The sequence below is a fragment of the Ciconia boyciana genome, chromosome 1 (assembly GCF_034638445.1).
Source record: "Ciconia boyciana chromosome 1, ASM3463844v1, whole genome shotgun sequence".
NCBI classification, from domain to species: domain Eukaryota; kingdom Metazoa; phylum Chordata; class Aves; order Ciconiiformes; family Ciconiidae; genus Ciconia; species Ciconia boyciana.
In genome coordinates, this window is record NC_132934.1 from 124,064,481 (window position 1) to 124,084,808 (window position 20,328).

The 20,328-nt window shown below is 43.0% G+C and overlaps 1 protein-coding gene across 2 annotated transcripts in view; it reads right to left on the bottom strand.

Moving 5' to 3' along the window:
• Nucleotides 1-15,461, bottom strand: part of LOC140647594 (amine oxidase [flavin-containing] A-like) — a 37,544-nt gene extending 22,083 nt beyond the window's left edge. The window contains exons 1-3 of one of the 2 annotated variants that reach the window (XM_072852384.1): nt 15,346-15,461; nt 3,207-3,301; nt 506-643 (exon numbers count right to left, since the gene is read on the bottom strand). In XM_072852384.1, the coding sequence (XP_072708485.1) occupies nt 506-643; nt 3,207-3,301; nt 15,346-15,424 (312 nt within the window). In that variant the 5' untranslated portion in view covers nt 15,425-15,461. Of the gene's footprint in view, nt 1-505; nt 644-3,206; nt 3,302-15,345 lie in introns of those variants that run through there. The other variant, XM_072852387.1, reaches the window with a different exon arrangement.
• Nucleotides 15,462-20,328: the final 4,867 nt, after the last annotated feature.

Genomic DNA, 20,328 nt, shown 5'->3' on the forward strand with positions numbered 1-20,328 from the left:
ATCTAAAGCCACGTTTAGTCATTCCTCAAAACACTCTCCCTCTCGCTTCTGACAAACCGCACAGCATTGCGGACTTTGGAGAAATGCCCTTGGGAAGAGACGTTCCTGTCTGGCCCCGGCGACATGCTCCCTGACAGCCATCAGCTGACAGAAATAGCAGATGAGACACAAGGAGAAAAGTTTTAGTCATACTTTTCAAATCTGAAAGGCAGCAGCTGGCCTACGGCTGACAGCGTATTAGCCCAAGAAGCTGAACACATCTATCTTTCAGATTAATATTTAATTTCTGGGGCAACGATCCTTTAATATCAAATAATCTCTTTGCTAACACATTTTCTATCATCTAGAAAATACCCCAGGTGCTCGGGTTCCTGGAACATCTTTAATGAAGATGAGGGGCACACCTATAGCCAGGAGAGCACAAATCCCTACCTGGACAACTCACCATCACAGCATGATACCAGTGTGTAGCGGGTAGGTAAAACGTGAAAGATGCAATACTTACCCCCTTATAATGGATTGTATGACCCTCAACATTCACTTTATAGGTCTCAATACCCAGTTCTTTTGCCAGTCGGAGAATCCGGTTTTGGGTAGGTCCCACATACGATCCACCAACATCTACGTAATTAACTTGACTGTTCTGTCAAAAGAAGGAATAAAGGAATTGGAAGCTGTGCAGGAAGCTCCTCAGTACAAACATCTAGAAGTAGAAAGAATTATTCCATACTGACTAGCATTGCAACTATATGCACAGGAGAAAATGTGTACTGACTGACTTAAAAGTAGGCAGTATTGAGCTCTGTAATGACAGAAACAGAGAGATCACAGTGTCTTCACTCCGTCATGTACATGTGTGCAATTGGGTGTAACTCTTGTTTAAATTTCACTATAGCACTCAGTATTGGCTTTTTAGTCTCACAAAAGACATGAGAATATGAAGAAAAATCCAACCAAATCAATACTTCGGCTAAGTCTAACCTCACTTTTTCAGAATTCATGTTACTTTTCTTGTCTTTGCAAAACATTTGTCAAGTTGAAACCATCTCCAGCTCCAAGGCTTGTTTTCTCTCTGTAGATATCTGCTTAGACCTAATGCTGTAGATGCTGAGTACTGCACTGCACTATTCAAGGAGAGTAATCTCCTTTCCAGCACGGCACACCTTGGCTCCAGGCTGGTGTGCTCTGGCTAGCAGCCCCCAGCCATGCCTGCCACCGAAGGTGCTCCGCACACCCCTCAGAGCAGCATCGCGCTCGCTTGGGAAGCAGGAAGAAAGCAAAAAGTTTCAGGGACGCATACTATTACAAGCAGGCTGATTTCCCAAGATAGTAACTCTTTTTAACATTGTTTATAGTGAGCATTTTAAGCTAGGCATTCTCAGTGTCACAGAAGGATGGTGTTTATGCTTCATGTTTCACGAACAATGATTTCTGCTGAAACACCACTGTTTATCTCTGGTTCCCCTGCAATGGCATCTGACCTAATTTAAATGTCCCTTACTTCCAGGGTGGGAAGCAGAGGTAATGCCTGTATTACATTACCCTGAGCCACAGGTGACTTGTCATTTCTTTCGTCTTCTTTTTAATGGCAATCGAGACATGGTCCGTTTTTAGAAGCAGGAGTATTATTTCAGATAATTTTAAGCCGTGTTAAAATGTATGTCTGAGCTGTAACGATGTCTGGCCCTGCTCAGGCTGCTTCTTATAGGGCTCTTAGTTATCATGCCTGTTACAGTATGCAAAGTGAGATGGGAATGAGAGGAGAAATGCTTTGACACTCACAGTCTCAGATGATAGTTTCCCTCTGTAATGTTAAAGGCAGAGCAGATCCTGCCATGGACAAAGGGTATGGACTATATGGGTGGAATTCAGTTACCTTAATACAGATGTTTAACACCATTTTAGACAGCCCAAGGTATCCAAGACTTCTGTGCAAGGCTGATAAAGTTGACTCACAACCCACAGAAGACGTGCAGCTGGAGGTCAGGCAAGGTATCCTAGGGCAGCTAAAATGGCACTACACACTTCTGGTTAGGCACCCAAATCCCATTTGATGGCTCTCAGAGTTGCTTCCAGACCAATTTTAAAGCACCTCCTGTCAGGAGAAGCCCACTGGCATATAATGCAATGTAACCTGTCTGAACAGAGCTCTATTACTTGACAAAAGTGATGGCAACTTGAGACACCTGTCTTCTTTGGGAACTCTACTCCCCCTCTTCCCCCTGGCTAATGATGTCAAACCCAGCAGAATCACAGAATGGTTGAGGTCGGAAGGGACCTCTGGAGGTCATCTGGTCCAACCCCTTCTGCTCTAGCAAGGGCACCTAGAGCCATTTGCCCAGGACTGCATCCAGACAGCTTTTGAATATCTCCAAGGAGGGAGAAGCCACAACCTCCCTGGACAACCTGTGCCAGTGGTCGGTCACCCTCACATTAAAAAAGTGTTTCCTAATGTTCAGATGGTTTGAACCCCCTGTGTCTCAGTTTTTGCCCATTGCCTCTTGCCCTGCCACTGGGCACCACTGAAAAGAGCCTGCCTCCATCTTCTTTGCACCCTTCCTTCCCTCCCTTCCATACACTGATGAGATCCCTGCTCAGCCTTCTCTTCTCCAGGCTAAACAGTGCCAGCTCTCTCAGCCTTTCCTCATAAGAGACATGCTCCAGTCCCTTCATCACCCAGATCATTAATGAAGATGTTGAACAGGATCGGACCCAGTATTGACCCCTGGCGTACACCACGAGTTACTGGCCTCCAACTAGACCTCGTACCACTGATCACCATCCTCTGGACCAGGCTGTTCAGCCAGTTGTCAGTCCATCTCACTGTCTGCTCAACCAGCCCCTACTTCATCAGCCTGTGAGGGTCTTATGGGAGACAGTGTTGAATTACTGAAGTCTAGGTAGACAATATCCACTGTTCTTCCCTCATCTACCAAGCCAGTCATTTCATCATAGAAGGCTATCAGCTTGGTCAAGCATGACTTCCTCTTGGTGAATTCATGCTGACTGATGACTTTCTTGTCCTTCATGTGCCTGGAAATGGTGTCCAGGATTAGTTGCTCTATCACCTTCCCAGGGACTGAGTTGAGGCTGATCAGCCTGGAGTTCCCTGGGTCCTCCTTCTTGCCCTTCTTGAAGACAGGAGTGACATTTGCCACGTGGTAGAACAGAACAAATCAGAGTCCAGCATCTCATGAAGCACTTACCCTGATAGTGAATGTCCTTCCTCCAACTCTGTTCCGGGCTTCAAGAACCACCACGCTGACCCCAGACTCAGACAGCAATTTGGCAGCCGACAAACCTACCAGAAAAAGAGAAAGCACTTTAAAGCAAGTGGCAGCAATCAGCCACCTTAATGGTCAAAAACTGAACCAAAGCTTCAAGGTCACAGGTTTCAATACTGTTTTCAAAAATTCCTGAGAGAAGTCAGAAACTTTTCATGGTGTCTTACCACAGAAATCATGTGGCTGCTGCTTAGCTGCATGTTATAACCATCTCCATAAGTAGCATTCACAGAATGAAGTTTCCTCCTTCAGGTTAGCATTTTGGCATTTTAAAAACAGTAAAGTCTCAATTATTAAGGGACACACACCTTACTCTTCATTTGTGCAATGCATAGAAAGGCAGAACCCAGCTTGTAGGGCTTGCAGTGCTAAAGTGATAGAAATAATAATATACTAAATAGGTGTGTTCCAGCAAGGTAGGTTTCCAAGTTCTCTCACTCATCAACTCTCCACTCTATTGCTATCCGTTGTCCTCATTCACATGCAGAAAGAAAGTCTGCTTCTCTGTCAAGATTCATTTTAAGCAATAGCGTTTGACCATGGCAATCAAACAGGCTGTAATGCAGATACTTTATAAAAGGAGTTATGGTCTCAGCAAAAATCATCTAATTATGGGACTTCGTGATGGAGGCACTAGAGACAACTGGAAATTCAATAGGACAGGAGTTCTTTTTGCTTTTGACAAATGCAAGCTGAAATTGTAAAAAGCAATCATGAGTTTGTGAAATCAGATTATCCCATTGCCCTGCAGGCCAATTTGGCACTGAAGCATTGTTTCTTTGGAGTTGTTTCCCCTCCTTAAGTATAGGAAAGCCAGCCTTATTGATCAGAACTTCCAAGATACCCTGCAGTAAGGAATAATAATATTATATTCATGTTTGTTACACTACCTCGAAATGTGATTACAAGCAACTGTTCGTGAGCCTACAAAGAACGCACATCTGAAAAGACCAGAGGAGAGGAACCGTTCTGGACAGCGTTAAGTGTACTCCTTTATTCTGAGGACAATACAGAATAGCCCATAAACTTCTGTGCACATAATCTTTTAACGGGGAAGTGGAACACCATTCACTGGAAACCAGAACTGAGGAAGTGCAAATGTCTTACATTGACAAAAATTACAGATATGATCTCCATACTCATCTAAAAATAACTTTACATCCTTGCACCATATTCTTTAGATTGCTGCTGGAGCAGAAGTATACTTAATTCTTCCATCTATTTAATATTCTAATTTTTAAAAATGCAAGCCATTTGTCAGTGAAGTTAACATCTTACAAATTGATCTAATTTCTTTCAGTAGTTTTTGATTATTTTTTTCCTTCATGAAAGTCTATAGAGAACATTTTACAATGTTAATTCTTTAATCCTTTTGGTGATGGTGTTCTCTTCTTCCTCAACACAAACACAGAAGACACAAGTCTATAATGCTGGAAACAAAACCTGCAGTATTTTCTTACAAATATTTCTGGGTTTTATATGAGGAAAATGATTTTTCAAAATATACAGTGTTTTTTGTCACAAAAAAGTGGATTTCCTACATATATAAAATAAAAGGTTGAATTTCTCTATTCTGCGTAAATACCACTGGACACTCAGGCATGACTGGGTTATTCTTTGTAAGAAAGTTTACTGTAGATATTTCAGCTCTGGGGCCCCCAACATAAGACATGGACCTGTTGGAGTGAGTCCAGAGGAGGGTCACGAAGATGATCCGAGGGCTGGAGCACCTCTCCTGTGAGGACAGGCTGAGAGAGTTGGGGTTGTTCAGCCTGGAGAAGAGAAGGCTCCGGGGAGACCTTACAGCAGCCTTCCAGTACCTGAAGGGTGCCTACAAGAAAGCTGGAGAGGGACTTTTTACAAGGGCATGTAGTGATAGGACAAGGGGTAATGGCTTTAAACTAAAAGGGGGTAGGATTTAGATTAGATATAAGGAAGAAATTCTTCACTATGAGGGTGGCGAGGCATTGGAACAGGTTGCCCAGAGAAGTTGTGGATGCCCCATCCCTGGAAGTGTTCAAGGCCAGGTTGGATGGGGCTTTGAGCAACCTGGTCTAGTGGAAGGTGTCCCTGACCATGGCAGGTGGGTTGGAACTAGATGATCTTTAAGGTCCCTTCCAACACAAACCATTCTATGATTCTATGCTATACAAATCTTGAAAAAATGCACAGCGCATTCATGTGTTACCCTACGGAACATGAAGCAGTAAAAAATCTGGCCTAGGTAAGAAAAGAAATTGTATGCAAATCCTCAGTGCCTAGGACCATCATTTCATGCTATATACTATAGCTATATTCACGCCACAGCTGTTTAGGAAGAATGATGGTTGCACTGGCCTGGGTTGGAAGTTAAGCTTACTACTGGTTTATAGCTTAATTATATGATATATCCAAATAAAGAAGGACTGCTAAAGGATGAAGAACATGTGGTAATGTGACTGAGGTTCTCCAACCTGTTTGCTTGTTAAACTGTACTTCTTTCGCTCCAGCCTTACAGGTTTTTAGTTTCATTATTGTTAACCCAAGTGTCATTGTAGACACTGATCCAAAAAAAAAAAAAAAGGCTTCAGAGCTACACAGACTGGGAAAGGGCAAGAGATACATTGGGACAGTGATGGCTTACTGGCAACTAGAAGAGGGCCTGACTCAGAAATAAAAACAATGCAAAATATGTTGATTAAAGATTGTTACTACACATTCATTTGTTTAAAGCATGGAAACCATTTTCTTTCAAAATGGAGGACTAGCAACAACACCCACACACGGGGTATCTCTATGTAGCTGTCTATTGAACCCAACTGTTTAGCTCCTTTCTGGTGTGACCGACGTGCACCAGATACAGGTGTTTCCACAGGTATGTCTTAAGCATCCCACAGGTCATGAAGCCTACGTGCTTTTGATACACAATTAACCTCCAAATAGACTGCATATTTTCCCTTTATCTTCTCAATAACTTGAATTTTCAAGACTTTTGTTGCTGTTCCAGTACCCTCTACAGGACTGGACACCAGAGAGTGACCACTTATTTCTGTTTGATCAATGGGGTGAGAATGAGAGAGGAATGAACGAGACCTTCTCCTTTCCAGTTCCTTGCCCCGTCTCTGCCTGCTCAGCACCCCTTCGGCTGCACGGAGCTAGCCTCTCACCTCCTCTCCAACATCTCCGCTACTTCCCCAGAGGACATCGCCCACCTTCCAGGAGCTGCCAAGGGGGAGGACAGGACCTTCATACCACAAGGGCCTCCCGCAACGCGAGCGCTGCTCTAGAGCCATGGTCCTCGGCCACGCGTGGGCTCTGACACCAGCCACAATGTCCTGTCGTTTTGTGGATCTCCACAGTGTCTGGCGAGCACCTACACCAGGCCAAACCGAGCGCCGGGCCGTGGCCTCTCAGGCCGCAGCGAAGACTCGGGCGCGGCATTTTAAACCACGCCTGCGTATGGCTGCATGACTGCAGCACAGACGTGGCTGTCACTGCCGAGGCCACTGTTGTGCCCCATTGCCTCCTCCACCTCCTCCAAGTGTAGCCTAGAGATAAAGCTGCAAACCACCCCAAATTACTGGCTGTGCTCCTTCCAGATATCACCCTAATCCTATGAATTAGAAATATACTACTTGCCTCAGAAAGATGAAAGGAGCCTGCCAAAACCATGCCTCATTTGAAGTATCTGGCTATGTAGAAATTCACTTGTTATTAGATGAGAATAAACAAGGCGAGATGACTTATACATCCTCCACAAGGGTTTCTATGGCAATCTCACACCAAGCTCCCCCCGTCTGAAGATGCCATGCAGGAAAGCTCTACTCCTATTGACTTGGCAGTGCTATTAAGGACTCAGAATTGCTGTTGCTACAGATCATACTGCCGCTGCTTTCATTTCAGAAAATTGTCATAATCCTATCAAGCAAAGTAGTTTCAAGTGCATCAAAACACTGGATATACAGTTAAAAAAAAAAAAAAAATAGAAACTAAGATGAATTTATGCCAATCTGCAGACTACCAGACACACACCATGGCTGAAACATAGCGATGCTGAACAACACTGAATTTTGTACGTAGCCTGATGGAAAAGACAACAAAGCATGTCTCTACCTCATAAGAGAGAAAGGTTCAACTCTACAGGTAGTGCACAAGACTGGGACTTAAGAGACCCGAGTTTGATTCCCAGCTGAGTCCCATAATGTGGGAAATGTTTCCCTATTTCATAGGGAAGCATTTGTAAGACTAGCGTTTATGAGAGCAATTCCAGGTTGCCTCAGTACTGGGGTTGATACAGGGCGTAGGAGCAGATATGAGTTCTGCAGCACAAAAAAGTTTTTAAAAAAGTTACTTTATGGGAAGTGTGACAGTAATTCTGTAGTAATAGTGCAGTGATTCTACTGGTCAAAATCTAGGCTCTGTAAATCCAGTACATCAAACAGATTCACTGATAAACCATGATCAGAAGCAAAAATCACTAGCACTCTTCCCAGAGACAGCACTTCTTACGTGATGTATGCTGAGCATCTCCAAAACATGCAAGGGCAGTACCCATACAGGGTAAGGAAGGGCAGTGAAGGGGAGAGACGACACTCTGATACCACTAACCTTTTAACCCTTCAAACTGAGGCCGCTATGTATGTGCCATATTGAGCACACCAAAACAAAGGCAGAGAAAATTACCTGTTGCTACTGAAAAGGTAACTGTCTGCTGGTTTCCTAGGCGCGTCGTTTGCTTACTTGCTAGCTTCTTCGACAAAGTGCATTTGCCTTTTATGAATCCATTATTGGGCTGAAAGTTTACCAAAATCAGGCTAATACAACATTCCTTCGTAAAATCCTTGTTAATCCACCCTACTGTACATGGAGTGGGATAATTACATTGTGTGAAAGACTACTAACCCATTACTGCAGTGTTCTAGGAGGCTTTAACTGAATAACATAAGGAAAAAAAATCTTTAACTGAATAACATGAGGAAAAAAAATCCTTCTGGAAAATCTCTACATTTTTCTGATCTTAGCAGGGGAATAATTTTTAAACTTTTTTTCTCATAATACATCAGTAAAGTGAGACAATTGTCGATATATCCTCATTAAAGTTCCACTGTAACAGCATGCTAATGCTGTGATTATTTTTACTGTTTCCCTGATGGAAAACCTAACTTTTTCCAAACACAATTGAGTAATTAAATCTGGCAATGGTCACCTTAGAATCAGCTCTCGTTATTCAACTAGAAGTCTCTTTGCCAAGTAAACACGAACCTGTCAATAAGAGACGCAAAACATTTCTACCATGGCTGTAGGGTAAAATCTCCCTTCCTCACCTCTTTCTTCTCCTTCTCCCCCCTCCCCAATTTTCTTTTCATTGGAATTTTTGTGCACACTATGGTATTTAAATAAGTTTTAAAATATAGTTAAAATGTACTCAGTTACATCAGACTGACCAGAGAAATCACTAATGGGCAACAACATATAGAAGGCTGAGAATGAAAGAACTGTTTTCCTTCACAGACTAAGGATTTGAAGTTTCAAGTTGTCACTGAAAATGAAAAAAACTTATTAATTAAATTACAGCCTCTTAAATTTGCACAAAACAGCAAGAATACACAGTACAGATCACAAGTCTACATTCATTTCTTCTTCAATGTTGCCTAATGCCATGACATCACTAACTCTGTCAGAAACTGTATTTTATCTTTCCATATGTTCTTTCACAATCCTTGTTGTAGAATACTTGATACTGGGGATGAGGTTGCGTTTATTTATTTTGTCATTTTCAGGTAAATGTTTTTAATTTATTTTTCATCAATTCTTTTTTTCCCCTCTAGCAAAAATAATCCAGTTGATTTAGCAAAGATTTCAACCAAAAAAGAATAAATATTTTGTATTACAGACTACATTGTCCAACTGAGACCAAGCCACTCTAACTGGTTTCAATGGCGCTACTGTCTAAATGCTTTCAACAGATGCAAGCCTTGTTCTGAAGGGTACAAAGACAGTTTCTCATGGACAATGTTAACAGAAACACAGTGGGCAGGAAGAGGGAATTGTATCCCAAGGATGAATCCCCTCCTCCATACACACCCGCTGTGATTTTCAAGTCCAAAGCCCATTGCAGTAAACAACTCTTCCCCAGAGTAACTCTCTCCTCCTCCCCCCAAAACAAAGGCAGAAAAAAGTTAACTGGTGTAAGCATGAGGTTAGAAAACCTCCTTCGCCTTACGTATTAAAATGAGTAGGGCCAGTTAAAATGATGATGGTTTGATTCCGTCTATTTTACGGAAACACCTAAGGTAATTATGCACATTTTCTAACTATTGATAATTGGTTTGGTTAGTATGCAGAATAAATTCCTGTCAGTTTACCGGTGATCTACAGCTAAATATGTATGTGAAAAAATGTTGCTGCAAAACTGTGGTCAACATCATTACCACAAATATCAAGACCATCAGCATTGGTATTCCTGGGAAAGACATAATGCCTGTCCCATGCCTGTTTTTGTTATGCTAGAATATTTAGAGATCTGTTCTAACTACTTGGCTATTTCTTTTGCTCGCTGGAGTAAATAACACTCTTAAGACTTCAGACCTACCTAGCTAACAGCAATACTCCTTCCTACCTTCCAACACCTTCCACCTAAGCCTGAGGCATGGTGCAAAATCTGTTCCTCAAGGACAAACCACAGGTTTACAGTGCTCTCTTAGGAGCTCTGAATTTGCTAACCTATGAATCATGCTGGTATACATTTTGTTTTTGCCAGAAACAAACCTGACACATTCTTCATTCAGGAGCAGAACCAGCTGTGACTATTCAGGTTATCCCCTGGGTTAGACAATGTTTATAGATGATGCATTTACCATAGAAAAACACATGAAGAATATGATGAAAGATGAAGAAAATAATAATATTTCTACATCTGGTTATATAATGAACACATCACAACCATATTTTAGCCAAAACTAAACATCTAGCACTGAGCATAACACAAAGGAGTGTCTTAACCAAAACCCATGCCCCACGTCATAAGGTTTTGCATCTTTAGTAGCAAAACATTAGAACACATTATGAAGAAGGCGGCAAATGGAAACTGGTATTTCTGCTTTTTGTGAGTATTGTACATAACACCCATTACACTTTATACGGGGGTCTGATTGTTTTGTTCCTGCTGTAAATTATTCTCGTAATGGCAGTCAGCTTGCTAGCAGTACATGGGGAACTGAGAGCTCTGCGAAACATTGCTATTTATTGCTGCATCCCCAAAAATGCCTTATAGGAGTTTCTGGTACCAAGTGACAATATTATCACTGATTATCAGCTTTCCTGCTGGATCCAGAAAGACAGCGGGAAGGAACCAGGCAGCCGGAGCCCAGCACAGGGCAGATGTAAAGAGATAAACACAGGATCCATTTTAGGAACCAGCTATTGCATTCTTACAGGTCAAATTCTGGGTAAATTTAGAAGTAACAGTAGAAAAAAATCTACTGAAAACTACTCCAGGTTTACACAGGTGGGACTGATCATATCTTCTACCAGTAACTGTGTTTTTGACAGTTTATCTGACACTACCACCCACCAGCAGCTTGGCATGCTGTCAAAACAGAGTAGTATACAACATAAGTTGTGCTGCTGTTATAGCAAGCAAGGAAAATCTGCATTTCCTCATTATTCAGTATTTCACTCAGAGACCACAGCCAATGCGTAGGTAGCTCAAGTGGTAAGGTTGTCGATCACACACTGTGGAGCAGGAGATGCCGTTGCATAGCGCTCTTCCATGGAGAGGGGAAAAAAAAAAGCCTTAATAGCATATCATATGTTTTATTTCAATATAAAGACTAATTACTACTATTTTTACAACCCAGCTTCTCCTACAATTTGTGGCCCTTGGACCACTCCATAAGTGCAATAGAAAACAGTGCTGTTTCCTGCATGTGGCTGGCAAATCTGTTTTGTTGAGCCATGAGATCTCGTTTCGAGCTAAGAACAAATGTGGTTTTATTTGGAAATAAGAAGTATCCATGTCAAAGAATTATAATCTTCAGTGCAAGTTTCAATTAAGGCTGTGTTTCCCTTGTGCTTTGTGCTTGTAACACGATGTGCTGAAATTTCTTCCAAAAGATATTTGCATACAAGTTCTCTTGGACTTGCCTGCTTCTGGACATACTTCTCCATATCTGACACATCTCTGGCTTACATTATGTAGACAAACATTCTAAATTCTCCGTGCCTTCTTTTGATAAACTGGGCTTCCAGTGTCCAAAATTCACGTGTAAGGTGAGGCTGGCATATGAATGTGCGCCAAGCTTCCTGCTGAAAAAGCTGGGGTGTTTTGCTTACATTCTTTTTTTGCCAAATTTTGAACTATTTAAGCTTGAATTTTCAGGGTGTGTTTTCCAGGCTGATTCTTTTTTGCTGGAAAATCTTGGTCAAAATTGGCTGGCTATTTCTAAACCTCCAGGAAACAAACATTCTTCTTTGATTTTGAAAACCGATGGCTTTGGTTTTTTTCCCCCCTATTTTGGAAGTTCTAGCAGCAACTTGATATTTGGCAAGGAGGTAGCCTTTGAGTCAACATAGCGCGTTTTGTTATCCATGTGAAAATATGCCCCAATAAGGTCAGTTAGAAAGTTTTGAGGAATTATAGGTCACATGTAGGCAGCAGCCATTTTCTAGATCTCAAAAGCTGAAATATCTGAGGTTTCTGTCAAAACTCTCCAAGCACTTAATGCTGTCCAGTTGTTAATGAGCAGTTCTCAAGGAGTGACTGAGCATCCCGGACCTCCTTACAACCCATCTCATATCTCAGAGCAAGCAGGTATGCTCCATCCTAGGGCTATGGAGTCAAAATCTGAATTTCCCTGTAATTATGGCCTTAGCTTGGGGGAGCAGATAATGGAGCTGGGATGGGGAGGATGTGTCAGGAGAAGTATGGCAGTGTCTTGCTGCATAAAAGGGACAACTTCTGGAAGCCGTCAATACAGTAGTTAGTCCACACAGAGGATGACAATCTCCTAGTCCTCAACTAGTACAGCCCCTTAACCCAAGTATCAGAGGACTGTCTGATGGGATGTCAGGGTTATGATCCTGCTAATCAGTCAGCCACGCATCCACGGCACGTCATGTGCTTTCAGCTTGCTGTGTTTAACAAACGAGGGAATTACATAGCCTAAACCAAAATGCACAAGAAAAAGGTCAAAAATCAATCCAAACCAGAACACTCTCTTCAGTTCAGTAGAAACGCCCTATAAATAGAAAATAGGAGCAATATTCTAGGCATATAAATAAGAAGTCCTTGTGGGTATAGGGGAAGTCTTGAACTTCAGGCATCAGTTTATTTAATATGCTTGAATATAAAATGTTATAATTAATATTAACGGTATTATGGGGGACACTATCCATTAAGAATGATACAAACATGTGCCTGGGGCCTTTCCTGGGCACCATCCACATTTTTAAGATGCATGCCCATGTAAAAAGAGGAATCTAGCCCAAGCTCTGCAGCTCCCTCTCTGTAGGGGTCCAAACATACTTGCTGATGCAGTCTGGACAGTTTGACCATGATTCCACAGGGTACAGCAGACAAATCTCAGCAGTAGAAGCCACCAGAGCCAGGGTCATCTTCCAAGAGCTTCGCTACTGTGAAGCACTCTTTGCAGAAGCTCCCTCCATCCCTAGATTGCAGCTTCCTACAGGCAGAGTGGATTCTGTGTCCCTGTGAATGACCGCGTACAGACGTGTACATGCAGAGGCCAGAGGCATGGACGAGAAGTGTGCCTTACGTTGTACAGAAACCAGGTCTCAAGACCATGGTTCACTTTGAGGAACAGATGTCTCCAGAGGTGCCAGTCAGGATTTGAGCTACATTTTGCAAATATTGTACAAATATTTTAAAAGGCAACAATCTCACCGCTGGGAAGCTCACACTTAATATAACAAGCAGCTTGCTTATACCTGATACATATTTCATGTATTTCTAGTAAAGAACTAGTTTATCCCAAAGTTTCCTATCCTTTCTTGCAAGCATCAGGTAATGAGTATTTAAAATATAGTAGAAGGAGAGAAGACAGTAATCTTATCAGACAAGGCAATTGCAAATATACCTTCAGAGAAACAAGCAGCATCGAGTCAAGACTGGAGTCAGAGAGGTGTAGAGGGCGAAACCCTGTCCATACTGGAGCATTTTTTACTATTTGTCTCACCAGAACCAAAATTCTAGATACAAATTACTTTTTTGAAGACCAGAAAGCAGCACTGCCTAACCTCTTGCAAAACTGAGGTGTAGGTATATTGGTACAGGAACGGTAGCGAGAGAGAAGCTGCATGAAAAGCAAAACGAACCAAGAGCTGATAGGAATTACAAAGATGGATTAATTATGAAATAAAGCATTTATTGTTCATTTTTCTAAGGCTGCTTTCTTAAAATGATGCCTGTTCTAATTTGTAACAGGCAAACACCAATTTCTACGCCACTGGCATGACATAAGGGTTACCACTGGCAAGAAAAATGTTCCTGTACCCCAAGAGTGCTGTGACATGTTTATTTGTCTTCCTAATGCCACTGACAAATTTTCAGGGACTGTAACGCCTTGAAATTTCCTGCTTGGCTCCATTTCAGACTCCACACCAGGCTTTAGTCCAAGGCATAAGCATTCTGAAGTAACTTACTGATTCTTATACTACTGAGGCAAGATACCACTAAGAAATGCTCGATGCATTTTCCAGAACACTGCTACAGGTTGGAAAGCCTGAGGAGCAAGGTACCCTCAAGGGAAGAAGAGCTTCTCAGAGCCCTAAAAACCATTTTGAGATCACATTGCCATCAGCTGCACACAGTACCGGTGGGTAATTCCTTATGGGCACTCTGTGCATTACAGAAATCTTAAGGATGAAGACCAAATGACTTGTGCTAGCAGGAAAATACCCAGGCATCCGGTAAAACTAAAAAGCAAGGAAAACTAGGTCCAAACTCTTTCTTTCTGTTCGGCGATACTACAGATTAATTACATAACTACATTGTCACAAATAATGATTTAAACAAATACTGTTGTTTTAGCAAATGAAATAATGTAATTAAGCAAACAGTTTGCTGTTTCGTGCTTCAATTCACTCCAGATTACAGAAAGGAAAGCCTCTGACTCCTTCTCAATTCTAATAAAAACTAATTGTACCTATAGCAATAATGGTTGTAGTATCACTGAAGTCACTCAGTCACATAACTCGCCTTTTGCGAGTCATTAGTGAAGTAAAGACTCCCTGAAAACTGCAACCTGGCCGAAGCTGCTAACACAGTATTTATCTGATGGACAAACCAAATACAGATTTTCTCAACACAGCAACATTCTCATCTTAGGTACATTCTCATCTCATCAGATGCCATAAGAATAATTACTTCTTTCTTTTAAGCATGAGGATCAGGGGCCACAATGCACTTGCTAGCGTTAAAGTAGATCTGAAGCGTATTTTGGGAAGTATTTCCTAGTAAAGTGTGAAGAGCCCATCCCACCGGGGGAATTCGGCTGTCTGTAGTACAGCTCTTCTCACAGTAACAAAACCTAACCTGTTTTTACAGATATTCCCAGATGTCTTTCTGCAGTATTTATCAAAAGAATACAATTGCCAGCACTGCAAGAGCCACCTAAAAAACCACAACTTCAACATGCCGTCTTTCTCGGGATGCAAAAATCCCAGCCTGTATCCCTGCACCTGTGGACACCGTAAAGTCAGCTTTCCTCCAGACTCTCTTCTGATGAGCACGAAGTACAAACCAACGCAAGAAGAAGCAAATTCATCCTAAAATAGCGACCTGGATCATTTTTCCCCTCTTGTCCCCCAAGTGTATCTGAAGCCCCTGGAGACCCGACACTCTCGTTAACCATCGCCCAAGCCTTAGGGCCAGCCGGGGGGACGAGCCACTGCCGGCCCCGCCGCTCCCAGGCCCCGCGCTGCCCAGCCGGCAGCACCCCGGCCCCGAGCACCGGTGCCCCCCGCCGCCCGCGGCGCAGGACGGGCTCTGGGACGGCTGCCGGGGTGATGCCCCGGGGAAGGCCGGCGGATGCGCGGTGCCCGCGCCGCCCCCCGGACCCACCTGAGATGCCGCCCCCGACCACGACCACGTCGTATTTCTCGGCCATGGCGCTGCTCCCCGTCCCGGCCGCTGTCGCCATCCCGCGCTCCCGCGGCGGCGGCGGCGGCGGCGGCGGCGGCGACTCCGGCTCTGGCGGGCGGATAGCGCCGCGCCGTCCCGCCCGCCCCGGACCCGCCCCTGGGCGGGCCCCGCGCCGCCGTGGCCAATGGGCGCCGCCCGGGGCGGGGTCTATGATAGCCACGCCCCTCCGGTGCTCGCCCCGCCGGCCCGGCCCGGCGCGGCCCCGCGGAGCGGGTGGGCGGCGGGGGTGCGGCGGGGAGGCGCTGGCACTCCCTGCCTGCGGGTAAACGTGCTGCCTGGGCCCGGCTCGGTACTGTTGCCTGGGCCCGGCTCGGTGCCGGCTCGGTTTCGCACAGGCCCGTCCCGGGTGCAGCAGACGGGCTGGAGGCAGGCAGGCGACAGGGTGCCCGTTGCGGAATGGAGCAGCTCTAGCAGCCTGCACTCGCTACCCCCTTTTTATTTGCTAGAACTTCGGAAGTATGCTAGCGGTGAGTGTGGGAGAGGAGGAGATCCATGGAGCTAGAGCGTCGCAGCTTACAGCAGTATACAAGCCTCACCTTGGACTGGAATCAAACCTGAGCCAGGGAACGAAGGGTTAACCTTTGCACGAAAGTAGCTTCCCAAAGACAATGCCTGAAATAATAACTGGTTGCCGAAATACCAATTTTGTTTGTACTTCTACTATTACGGCTCTGAAATACATGATGGTTGTGATTTTTTTCATGCATTTTACAGCTCGTACAATTTTTATTGCCAAAGTGTAAATGTCATCTCTGTGAAGCTAAGTAGAAAAAATAGAGAGCCTGTCCATCCCCTTCCAAGTAAGCACAGAAGACCTTTACAATTCACACAATTACAGAAAATCCTAGTGCCACTTTATGTTAAATATTGATATAAGTTCTGAGAGTTGCCCAATTCTGCAATCACATTCCATACCTGGGTATGACCAAAGAATTGAATGAGAGTGCAATACTACACAATCGGTGTCCTCAGAAATGCCTTGGCTCTCTTACAGTGGGAAAAATCAGGACTTTTGGGTTGTGCTAATTGTGCCAAATGAGCAAGACATGGACCTGTTGGAGCAGGTCCAGAGGAGGGCCACAAAAACAATCCGAGGGCTGGAGCACCTCTCCTGTGAGGACAGGCTGAGAGAGTTGGGGTTGTTCAGCCCGGAGAAGAGAAGGCTCCAGGGAGACCTTATTGTGGCCTTTCAGTCCTTAAAGGGGGCTCATAAGAAAGACAGGGACAGACTTTTCAGCAGGGCCTGTAGCGATAGGACAAGGGGTAATGGTTTTCAACTAAAGGAGGCTAGATTCAGACTAGATAAAAGGAAGAAATTTTTTACGATGAGGGTGGTGAAAGACTGGAACAGGTTGCCCCGGGAGGTGGTAGATGCCCCATCCCTGGAAACGTTCAGGGTCAGGCTGGACGGGGCTCTGAGCAACCTGGTCTAGCTGAAGATGTCCCTGCTCATTGCCGGGGGGTTGGACTAGATGGCCTTTAAAGGTCCCTTCCAACCCAAGCCATTCTATGTCTATGACAACAGTGACTGAAGGCAGAAATATCTATGAAATCATCAAGCTCCACGTAGATCAACAATATGAGAGACAGAATAATGGATCTTCTTCCAAAATAAAGACAGGTACTTTAAAAAGTAAAGTAGATGTGTAGTGCTAATTAAGTGTGTTGCACTAGCTGCAGACACACAAGTGCCAGGTGCTATAGCAAACAAGAACAACAAGATCCCTACTGCTCTGAGAGATCATCTACTGACACAGAAGCTCATTATCACTGAGATTGCTGCTGCTTCCATACCAGAGAAAGGTGAGCAAAAAGGGGACAGTCCAAGACTGTGAGAGTGATATGTATTCTGAAACAGAAAATGTAATGTACCAACAGCCGTCTGCGCTTATTGGGAAAAAAAGTCTTTGTTTCTTGAGGGTGATAAGGATACTGGCTCTCACAGCTCTGCTGGGCCTATTAGGCAGGTCACAGGGAATCTGACAAATAAAAAGCTTCACTAAATGGCACCTCCCTCATAAACCAGAAGCCAAGTTTGGAGGAAAACTACAAAAACATCCTCTGTGATAAGAACAGGAAACTTGTGTGTATCTAGATAACTTGCTGATAGATAAGCTTGCCAAAAATTCTCTAGTGCTAAATGGAGCTGCAATGCGCTTTTTAAAGAGCAATAGAGATTTAAGTGGTTTTACCTAGAGCAGCTCTAACAATGGGAGATGACATCAAAGTATGAATTGTACACATTGTGGTTGCCTCAACCCTCAGAGTAAAGACCGAAAAAATATCTAAGGGGCTACCAAGGAATATATTGGGCATTAGCAGCCTCCAGGGGTAGCAATGGCTGTCAGAACCGCATAACTGCTAAGCTCTTAGCATCTGCATGATACAAATAAGAGACCTCGGAATAATTCTACCTCAACTCATACAGATCTGCAGACATCTAGGATTTGGGAAAAAAAGCAAGCAGATACTGAAGCCTTGCTTGATAAGAATGGGATGAACCCAATGGGAGATGATCAAGGAGATCTTGTCAACCTCTCAACTGGGTCCAGCAGGGTTTGCTGAGGACTTGATGAAAATGCAAGAAGCAGGAAAGGAAGCAGGTGATGTGTCATATTGAGAGTGATCCTCCTTTCCTAAATGTAATGACCACATTTTCAAGGAGAAATTTGAAATGTGGTCAGAAATCAACAGAAGATAAAGGGATGGCAAATTTTACAGTAAAGGCAATTTTATTCCAGGCAGATAAAATTTTATTTGGAAATAAGTTAATTGTTGCTCAGAACAGAGACTTGAATAATAAAGAAATGCTTGCCAATGGGCCCTATTCCTTATGCACTATAAAAAAATGGGACAAGTCTGAAGGGTGGGCATGGGAAGCTACTCTTGCTGAAGCCATTTCGTAGCCACCTGTCTGGTTGATTTATGTCTGCTTCAGTGAATGGCTTGTAATATTAATTTGCTGATCTTGCAGAATATGCATGATCATTAATGTGAAGGTATAGAAAGTCACAGGACTGACATAGAATTTTGCATTTACCAGGAAAAAAACACTGAAAGTTGCTGAGAAATACAATGGAACATCCAGAGCAAGGCTTTCACTTGAGACCACAGCTCTGTCAGCAGCAATAAAAATTGTCATGTAGCCCCAAGAATGGGCAAAAATGCATCAATTTCTTGATCAAAGAACATGAAGAAAAATATCCAAAGATAAGTGTAATCACCAAGTTCTTTATTGTACTACAAGTGTTTTGCTTTCAGTTTACCAACTACTGATGTGAGGAAGTCAAACTTGTCGGGTCACGTCATCAGTAGTCACAGTTACGTGTTATTTTGCACCTGCTTAGTACCCCAAACGATGAGTAAAATCAGTCATAATCGTTGTGGCAGTCACAATTGTTTTGCATTCCTTCCTGATTTCACTGATTTACTTTATTTTGCCAATGCATCTGAAAATTGCAACACAAACATAGGGAAACTCCCTGGCATTAAAACAAAATGTTTTTTGTCAAAATAAGAAACATTATCTATTGTACATTCGTGTATACAGTATAATTTTTTAGTTCTTTATTTGTTTTATGAATGTCTTTTGAGAGGTAAATAGAGAAAACCTAAGTGCTGTAAGGCAAGAATGCATTATCACTAGAAGACTGATTGTCATTATTAAGATCATAATTACCACCACTTAGCCACCTGTAAAGTCAAACAATTCTTGTATCTTAACGATATCAACAGAGCTGATCTGAAATATCCTAGAACATGCCATCTTAAGTGTTACCGCCAGCTGAAATTTTTGCCTTTAACTCATCATCTGTGCTGATTATCACTCTGCTCTGCAGGCACAACGATGAGCTTTCCAGAGAGTCTAAGAGCCTTTTGCAAAGCTTGATTCACATGAATTTACATTCCCAAACATTTTAATTCTGGTAATTATATGGTTAGTACTCTGTGTTACATCAAACTGAAATATGAAAAACTGTGAAAAATCACCCAAACTCTTCCAAACATCAGACTCAGTAGTTCTGTTGGGACTCCATTTGTTGGGCAACAGCATGCACAGTATGGAGTAACTTCAAGCCTCAGCTGTAGGTGATACTGTATTTTCTAAGGACAGTTTTCTATCTTGGAACAGTATCTTAGACTACATTATGCTAAATTTGGGGTCATAAATTAATTTACAGTGGTGATGATGTTTACAGAGTTATTGATTTTTTTTTCCAAGGACTTTATCAGTCAGGGAAATGATAAAAGGCAATGTAGCACATGTAAATACACGATGTTGTACACTGTGAGTAGAAAAAAAAAGAAAATATTGTTCTCTAAAATGTTTCAAGCTTTAGAGTGCTTTCCTCTGAAACAAACAAAATCCAAACAACCAACCCCAGATCAAAGTCTCTCCAAGGGTTTTATCAAAGTGGAAAGAAAGAAAACATGTATTCCCAAACAGCAAGGAAGGGGCAAGTCCAGCCTCCTGCCCAAAGCAGATCCGGCAGATCCATCCTACCGGATGTTCATACAACCTCTCTGCCTCTCTCTGGTCCATCGAATAGGTAGTTATTTAGACCAACTGGAATGGCCCCAGTAGGGGATTCGTAAAGAGGTTGTGCGGCAGGTTGTTGAGAATCAAACTGGTAAGCTGTGAATGGTATTGTAAAGTATTAATGGACATTTTTATTGACCAGGATTTATATTCTTAGCTTTCAAGTCCACTTTTTTACTTAGGTGTGTATTCCAAACCATCAGAAAACAATCACCAGTCTGATATTGTAAAACAGTCTTCACTGGTATGAGAAATGCTTTTGTACACAAAGATGTCTGTGACATGTTTATTCATCACTGTTCGTTTTTTACTGCTGTGTTTTCAGCAACTATAGCGACTTCATGCTTCCTGGCTAGCTCTAT